The sequence below is a fragment of the Fukomys damarensis genome, unplaced genomic scaffold, assembly GCF_012274545.1.
Source record: "Fukomys damarensis isolate Sample0158 unplaced genomic scaffold, DMR_v1.0_HiC HiC_scaffold_16, whole genome shotgun sequence".
NCBI lineage: Eukaryota > Metazoa > Chordata > Mammalia > Rodentia > Bathyergidae > Fukomys > Fukomys damarensis.
In genome coordinates, this window is record NW_022900928.1 from 97,721,289 (window position 1) to 97,730,442 (window position 9,154).

Consider the following 9,154-nt stretch of genomic DNA (forward strand, 5'->3'; position numbering starts at 1 on the left):
AAAAAAAAAAAAAAAAAAAACCACAGACCTGTTATCCCTCAGTATTCGCTTGTATATGGCAATTGCCTCTTGGTAATGAGACCGCATATAGTGGATCGAGGCCAAACTTAGCTGGTCTTCTGTGATATCCTGAAGATTTTGATGAAAGTTCATCAATTTTTTCTCATCATTGAACTAAAATTGTGAGAAGAAATGAAAATATTCACATTAGTGTAGAATTAGAAAAATCAATGTCAATGGCATATTTTAGCTTCTCCTACTAAGAATTTGTGTGAAGGCATCAGAAAGCTACCAAGGCAGAGAAGACTTCAGGTACCAAGATTCCAAAGAGAACTTAAAGGAAGATAGAGAGGTCCAGTGATTAATATTAGCTATTAACTAATGTGTTAGGCAGATTGGATGCTAATGGATATACTGCATTTTAACGTATAGCTTGGGAAGGTTTTATTGAGTCTAACTTTTTTTTATTTGCCTGCACTCAGGTTAGCTTATAATAAACATCAAGAAATTAGAGTTGGGCATGGTGTCACATGCCTGTAATTCTTGCACTTTGGGAGACTGGTGTAGGATGATTATAGGTTCAAGCCCAGCCAGGGAAACTTTGTGACTTGGTGATCTCCTGTCTCAAATTAAAAAATTTTTAAAAGACTGGGGAGGGCTAGAGTTTTAGCTCAGTGGTTCCACGGCCTGCCTCACAAGCGCAAGGTCCCAAGTTCAATCCCTGGTACCGAAATAAATAAATTACTAAATAAAAATAAAAATAAAAAAGACTGAGGATATATCTCAGTGGGAAGGCCCGAGGTTCAACTATAGCACTGCAAAAAAAAAGGGGGGTGTTTCAAATATTACTATTCTCTAGGAATAAAATTGGAAACCAATCCAAATGACCAACAATAAGAAAACAATTAGATGAATTATGAAAGACTTATTAGATAAAACACTGTGAAGACATTAAATTGCAAGGCAGAGAAGTGAGGTCTGAAATTAAAATGCTACACAAAGCACAGGACTACGAATGGAGAAAATCTGTGCCATCTAAAGATGGCATCGGTTACTTAGCTTCAGTCAATTTATTGCATGTAGGAGTAAGAATTCAGAGTTTTTAGATCTTCTGAGGTTTTTTTCATTAATTTTATTGGTACATGTTAGGTATACAGTACAGTTATATTCATCATTGGGATCTTGTACCTTTACATGATGTATCTTGGTTATTTTTTCCCCATACCCCTGCCCTCCCTTCACCCCCTCCACAATTCCCTATTTACAAAGACTTTATTTCCATTTTTCGTTTTCTCATATTTTTTCTTTTCCCTTCTTTCCTTTCCCCTTCCCCCTTTAGTCCTTTTCTTCCTATTTCACATTATTAATTATACAATTTGAACCTTTATACTTTTAGTTTTCACATCAGAGAATCTATTCAGTATTTACACGTGTGTCCTATTTATTTCACTTAAAGGTATGGTCTCAATGTACATCCATTTAGCTATAAATATCTCTAGTTTCTCATTCTTTTTTTTTTTTTTTTGAGACAGGGTCTCACTATGTAGTTGAGACTGAGCTGGAACTCAGTATATAGCCTAGGCTGGTCTGGAACTTACAACAATCCTCCTGCCTCAGCCTCCCGAGTGCTTGGATTACAGACATGTGCCACCACGCCTGGCTTAGTTTCTCGTTCTTTATGGCTGAGTAGTACTCCATTTTATAGAAAAACCACATCTTCTTTATCCAGTCTCTAGGTGATGGGCAGTCGGGCTGTTCCCAAGTTTTAACTATTACAAACAGTGCCACTGTAAGCATGGCAAATCTTCTCATTTTTAAGAAAAGACAAACATTGTGCTAGGGATTTAGCTCAGTGGCATGGCACTGGTTCTGAGTTTCATCCCCAGTATGGAAAAAACAAAACAAAACAAATCAGTCTTTGACATACTCTATTTTTAATTATAAGAAACATTCAAACACTATTTTTAAATTTTATCTGTGTCCATTTTCAGCCCATGAACTACCATTTACAATCTTTTGTAGCAAATATCTTGGGACATGGTAAAAATGTTAGGTATGTTCTGTTTTGGGTTTTTTTATTGTTGTTTTTTTTTTGTGTGTGTGGACCAGGGATCAAACTCAGGACCTTGCATCTGCAAGGCAGGCACAGAGCCCCTGAGCTAAATTCCCGGTCCTGTTTGATATGCTTTTAAGTGAAAAACCTGGGTATAAAATAGCATATATACCATAATCCACACTGGCTAATACAAGGATTCATACAATTTCTTTTCCCAGTACTGGGGGATTGAACTCAGGACCTTGCACTTTCTAGGCAGGCGTGGTGCCACTGAGCTACATCCTTGGCCCCATACATTTTTAAAAGATAAAAATTTTTGAAAGATTGGAAGAAAAGCCCAGGGATTTAGCTCAGTGATGCTGCCACCTGCCTCACAAGCGCAAGGTCTTGAGTTCAATCCTCCGTACTAAAAAAAAAGAAAAAAAGAGAAAACATATTACAGTGCTGTCACTTAAGTGGCAGACTTATAGGAATTCTTACTTGTGCATGTGTGTGATTTTTTTGCTATATTCTAAAAATACTATAATAAATATGTATTATTTTCATAATCAGAAGAAAATCACAATAAAATATATTTCTTAAAATTGAATCAAAGACTTCCACTTTTAATAACAGTAGGGGGGTAACTTCACATACAATCCTCTCACATAGAACAACTATAATATCTTGGAAACTATTACAAATTTGTATGAAGGCATCGGTATGAAGACTTAAAGTTGTAAGATTATAAAAGAGAACTGAAAGGGATTGATGAGGCTGATGCTCAGCTCCATTTTTTTCTCAATGCATCTGTCAATTCTCAATTGTGGAAGCTAAGCACAGCTTGAGAAGTCTTAAGAGCTGAATGGCAAAAATTAGAAGCCAGAGCACCAAAGGTATCAGTTAGGACCCCTGGAAAGCTACCATAGCAACAGAAATAAAAGTGGAAATATACCAGCCTTTGCAATAACTGAAAATCAGCTCTAAATAAGTCAAATCTTTGAAAGAAACTGATTAATTTGCCCCACCCTTTGTGCCTGTGAGAAGCAAAAGTAAGTCCCCTCTATAAGAAGATAAAATTATCCAGAGCCTCAAATTATCTCTATATGCAATAACTAGCTTTCAAGGCAATATTACCAGGCATACCAGAATTATGATCATTTGACCAAAAAACAAAAATCAGCTGTCACTAGTGAAGAGTTGTTAGAGTTATTAAATATGAACTTTAAAATAACATCACTGTTTAAATAAATTAAAAATTAGAGAACTTAAGGAATTAGAAATGTTAAATATAAAATATAAATTCTAGAAATGAAAAACACAATAACTGAAATGAGAGCTAAGTAAAAATAGACAATTAGACATGGTTGAGGAAAAATTAGTAAAATGAAAGAAATTTTTGCAGGAAATATACAGAAAATGTGGAAAAGTATTCAAATATGACACAATGAAAAAGTCTACAAATATACAGATATAGATATAGATATAGATACAGTGAGGACCCAAGAGGGAAGGAAAAGAGAGTATGATGAAGAAGAAAAATGTGGAGAGATAATTATTACTAAGGACTTCTCCAAATGAGAAGAGGAGGAGAAGGAAGAGGAAAGAGGATGGGAAGAGGGAGGAGGAGGAGAAAGAGCTCAAGCAAGCACTACGAAACTGATGTGGTATAAATAAAAAGAACATCTAAAAACATCATAGTTAAGTGTTAAAACCCCAAAACAATGCATAAAGCTTCAACACAATCTGAAAAAAATACAATCTTCAATGAAGCAACAATCAGACTGAGAGTTGTCTTCTCAGTAGAGACAATGGGACCTAAGAAGCAATAAAATAACATCCTCCAAATGCTAACAGAAATGACCACCTACCTACCTGGAATGTTATGATATACACAGAAAAATTTATTTTAAAAAGATGGTGAAATTAAAACATATTTACACAAAAACTGAGATAATTCATCACCATTAAGGGAAATAATGTGAGAAGGAGAATGATTCCTAACCAGATGTACTGACTGGCACACACCTGCAATCTCCGCTACTCTGGAAGACAAGGTGGGAGGATTGCACATTAGAGGCCAGGCCAGGTGACTTGGCAAGATTCTGTCTCAAAATAAAATTTAGAAAAGGCTGTAGGAATGCAGGTCTATGATAGAGCAGTTGTCTAGCATGCATGAGGCCCATGAGAAAGGGAGGGAGAGAGAGGGAAAGCAGGGGAAGGAAGGGAAAGAGAGGGAGAGAGAGAGGGAAAATAAAAATGATTCTAGATAAGTACAAAATCATGCAGAAAGAAACAAAAACCAATAGAGAGGATATAGTTAAGCATAAATTAAATCTGATGGCAAAAACAACAATAACAGTATTTTGTGGGATTTGAGATTATACAGAGATGAAGGATGTTTCAGGTTTGTACAAATATGTGTGAACAAATGAGTTAAAATCATCTGTGGTCTTAAATTGTCTGGAAATTGGCAAAAGTACAAATATTAAACTTTAATATATAAAAGACACAGGGCTGGGGTTTTAGCTCAGTGGCACTGTACCTGCTTTGTAAGCACAAGGTCCTGAGTCTGATCTCTGGTACCAAACAAAACAAAACAAAAAACCCCAAATATATAAAAGATACATGCTATAGCAATTGGTAAAACAATATTAATAGTTCATACAACTAGCAAAGCAGTGACATGGAAATATGGAATTTTAAAAGTCAGTTTAACTTTGGATTTGGCTCGGTGGTTCCTCTGCCTGCCTCACAAATGCAAAGACCCACGTTCAATCTCCAGTACCAAAAAAAAAAAAAGTCAATCTAACAAAAAAGGAGAAAAAAAGGAATGTGAATTAGTTGGGGCAAGCAGAAAATAAATAGTAAGGTGGAAGTTAATGAGCTGTCCATATTAGTATATTAGTAAATACACTAAATAAATGAATACTAGACTTTTTTTAAAATAAAGATTTCATTTATGTATTTATTTTTTTGTTTTGTTTTGTTTTGTTTTTTTGAGACAGGGTCTCACTATGTAGCTGAGACTGATCTGGAACTCATTATGACCAGGCTGGTCTCGAACTCACAGCAATCCTCCTGCCTCAGCTTCCCGAGTGCTGGGATTACGGGCGTGTGCCACCATGCCTGGCTAAAATAAAGATTTTAATAGGACTAAAAACTCATAAAATTCATTTCTATACTGTTGTTATGGGATACACTTTAAATGCAAGGACATAGAAAAGGAGAAATGAAAGTATAAAAAGATATATATAAACCCTAACCAAACAAGAGTTGGTAGAGTACAGACAAGACAAAGAGGAATGTTTTGGGGGATAAATGAAGACATCCCATGATAATACATATTTTGATCTACTAGGAAGACCTAAAAATTCTAAGTTAATGTGTGCTTAATGATGGAACCTAAAAAATATGTAAAGTAAATATTGAAAGAATTATTAAGACAAAGGCATAATTATGGTGTGAAATTTTTAAATGTACTAAAAATAATTATTTTCAAATACTGCCTGTCGGTGATTTGATAAACTTTCTGTGATACAACCTATAAATATTAATTAAAAGATTTCAAGTTATTCATATTCAATAACTCAGTAAGTCCATTTCTAGGGTGTTCAGAATGACACTTTTATAATTAAAATTAGAAATAATTTAACTAGTACATGCTAAATAAATTGTGACACATATGCTTAAAATAGAATGCTATTAAGCCACTTAAAAATGATGTGGAGCCAGGGATTTAGCTCAGTGGTGCCCCTGCCTGCTTCATAAGTTCAAGGTCCTGAGTTTGATCCCTGGTACAAAAAAAAAATAATGTGAAACCTATTTAATGACTCAGGAATGTGCTCATAGTGTAAAGGTACATTTTTAAAAAAGCAGAATACAAAGAACACAACCAACATGAATCTCATTCTGCAGAACTGAGAAACAAATAGATAAATATGCATATAAAAGTACTTTAAAAGGAGATACAACAAAAGATTAAAGGGGGTTATTTTTCCAATATGGTTCATATAATTTCCTTTACTTTTTCTTCTTTTGCTTATTTATACTTTCTTTGTTTGACAAGATAAGTGTGTATTACTCATAATTTGAAAAAATATTATTTAAAAATCATTTTATGATGACCACAATTATCTGGAAACTGTGTTTACTTCAACCATTCAGAACAAGATGTCTCTGAGGCTGTTTCCCAAGAAACAGTAGAGTTGATACACACTAACCTTAAATGACTGCTACTTAACTAAGAACTAAAACTTAACATCTCTGAATAAGTTAAGAGGGCAAAGAACATTTAAAGCGAGAAAAATCCCACACTATAAAATGAATGTCCATATTCCACTTGTTCCAGAAGTATCATTAACAGGAATTTCTAGTTAATTACCTTTCACTGTTGTTAGTAACAAGATATATAGGTACATAGGTAGATAGATAGATACATTTTTTTTTTTTGAGACAGGTTCTCATTATGTAGGCCAGGCTGCTCAACTCCCAGTGATCCTTCTGCCTCAGCCTCCCAAAGGTAGATAGAGATACATTTTTTTTTTTGAGACAGGTTCTCATTATGTAGGCCAGGCTGCTCAACTCCCAGTGATCCTTCTGCCTCAGCCTCCCAAGTGCTGGAATTATAGGTGTGCATCACCACATCTAGAGAGAAAGATATTTTTAAAATAAAAGATATGAAATGAAAACATAAATACCTTATGAGCCAAATGGAAGAGCAGGCGATTTTGGAGTCGGCTTTTCGGAGCTGAAAAAAAAGATCCAAAGTGCATATTAAAGAACTCTAGTCCAGGGCATTTAGTCCCTTGAAAGTATAAAATGAAATACATATAAATCTCCCCAAATCCTTATCTACCTGACCCTGATATGTGTCTGTTATAGTAAATACCGTTTGACTCTGGTCTCTACCTATAGTAGAACCAAAAGGGAAGTGTGCTAAGATTCTGCTCTTCCCCACCACTTTTCTACCTAATTCTATTGCGTCCTGCAGCACAACATTCCACACAGGGAGCTACAATAGCAGCCGGCTCTGAGCTGTTCTATACAGAAGCAAACACTACCACAGACAGCTACAGTCGTCCCAGCAGGCACAGCAATCACAATCTTTCAGCTGTTCATCCTAGCACTCTTTTTCAATTCCTCTAAAATCTTTTCTGTAATTATGCTGCCTTGTTTTCCTAAATAGTAGTGCAGGCTTTACTCTATAGATTTCCCAGCATAACAATGTACCATACTTACACAGGCAACCAAGCAAAAAGGTTAGCACTTTTCAAGTTCCAAATTTCCTTTTCATCCTTGGAAATTTTTCTGATAATGAACAACTGATTCTATACTTTTACAGAAAAAATTCATACTTCAATGCATAAAAAAGAACATGTATACATATGGGAATGAAGATAGATAGTTGATCATTTTTCAGGAATCTTAACACTTTCCTGGGCACAGATAAAGTCTAGAAACACGAGACAAAGTAGAAACTTTAAAGGACCTTATGACCAAATTAGGAAAAACTATATTCGTACATTTGAAACAGTTTAGGTACAAATCAAGAAAGGCTTCAAGTTCCACCTTTTCCAGGAAGAGATACAGTACATATATTACATTATTAGGGAATGCATTCTTCCCTAATAAATTTCCTCACAAATATTCTTTCCCTCGCTCACTTTCTCTGTAGTTCCTTTAATTTAACCTGATTCATATTCTAATTATCATTAACTTTTTCTCTCATGTTTCCCTTTTCCCTTATTCTTATCTGTAGATTTGAGTTTAATTCTCCTGAAATGACTATAATAACAAGAAAGAAAGGAGACGGGAAGGCATCTGGATTCTTCAGGTTGACATTACTAGGTTTCTCACTCGGAAACTGGAAAAGCAGGTATAAACCCAAGCCATGAGAGCTTGAACGGCAACACCTAACTACCAACAGCATGCAGTTCCTACTGTGATGGAGCCTAAGGAGGACACGTGCCCTTTTCTTTTTCTCACCCTTCTGCTTTTAGGCTGAACCTTCTTGGGCAGGAGGGCACTGAAAGGAAGATGGCAGGGGATTAACACTCTCTTTAAACACAAAGTTGACAAAGTTCAATAGTTTTTGAAGAGTAAAGCTACTTTTGTTTGGTTTTTTTTTTAGCTTTTTAAAGCCAGTTGATTTTTTTCCTCAACAATAAAAAGAAATAAAAGAAGTATTTAAATCTCCAAAATGATTTACTGTAGTAAGTAAAGATTATTAGATATAACAACAACAACAAAACCCAAGATTATTAGATATAAAAAGGACACATTTTAGCCAGGCACAGTGGCACATGTCTGTAGTTCCAGCAGTTTGGGAACCCCAAGTTCAAGCCAGCCTGGTCAACTTAGTGACTTAGTAAGACTCTGTCTCAAAATTTAAAAAATAAATAAATAAAAAATAAGAGCATTTTAAAAAGGGGCTGGGGATGTAGCTTAGTGTGAAGGTCCTAGGTTCAGTCCCGAGTACTGAAAAGAATATGACATCAACAACAAGAACAAAGAATCCATTTACCTTTAAATCCTGCTGCTTCTGCCTGTTTATACATCCCAAGAAAAAAGTAGGTGCAGGCTAGGTTCACCCAGACTTCAGGATTGCAATTTTCCTCTTTTGTTGCAGTTTCATATTCCTGAAATAGATATTTAACAGTGATCTCATTTTAGCAGTAAGGTAATTCTCCAACTTTAGTATATGTGCTGCCGAAACAAGCACTAATCCTTCTATAATCCAAGAGGATTTCTTACTGAGAGAAGGCAACTCCACATTTAGGAAATCCTACATATTCCTCAATCATTTTTTACCTGGAAAGGTTAAATACTGAAGCTAAAGCTTACTCTTAATCATGAGAGAGTGTGGTCCATAAAATCTCACATAGCTTTACCCACTTTAACCACTGATACAGACTAATGAAGTGTAGAAATGAAAAACAACAGAAATATTTTATTTTTGCTAACTTAAAAAGACATACACAAGGCTATCGCTCAAGCACCGAGAATGTAGGCTGGGCCGATCCACCGCCGGAAGGAGAACCATGCCTGCTCCCAACCCAGCAGCCATCGCTCAAGCACCAGGAAGGTAGCCGCGCGGACGCCCCTGAACCCCCATAA

At 35.5% G+C, this 9,154-nt stretch overlaps 1 protein-coding gene across 2 annotated transcripts in view; it reads right to left on the reverse strand.

Moving 5' to 3' along the window:
- The window catches only part of Ttc26 (tetratricopeptide repeat domain 26), a 55,557-nt gene that overhangs the window by 38,335 nt on the left and 8,068 nt on the right, over positions 1 to 9,154 (reverse strand). For both annotated transcript variants that reach the window (XM_033764509.1, XM_010631692.3), the window contains exons 4-6: positions 8,562 to 8,676; positions 6,736 to 6,785; positions 29 to 174 (exon numbers count right to left, since the gene is read on the reverse strand). In XM_033764509.1, coding sequence (XP_033620400.1) covers positions 29 to 174; positions 6,736 to 6,785; positions 8,562 to 8,676 — 311 coding nt within the window. The remainder of the gene's footprint in view (positions 1 to 28; positions 175 to 6,735; positions 6,786 to 8,561; positions 8,677 to 9,154) is intronic.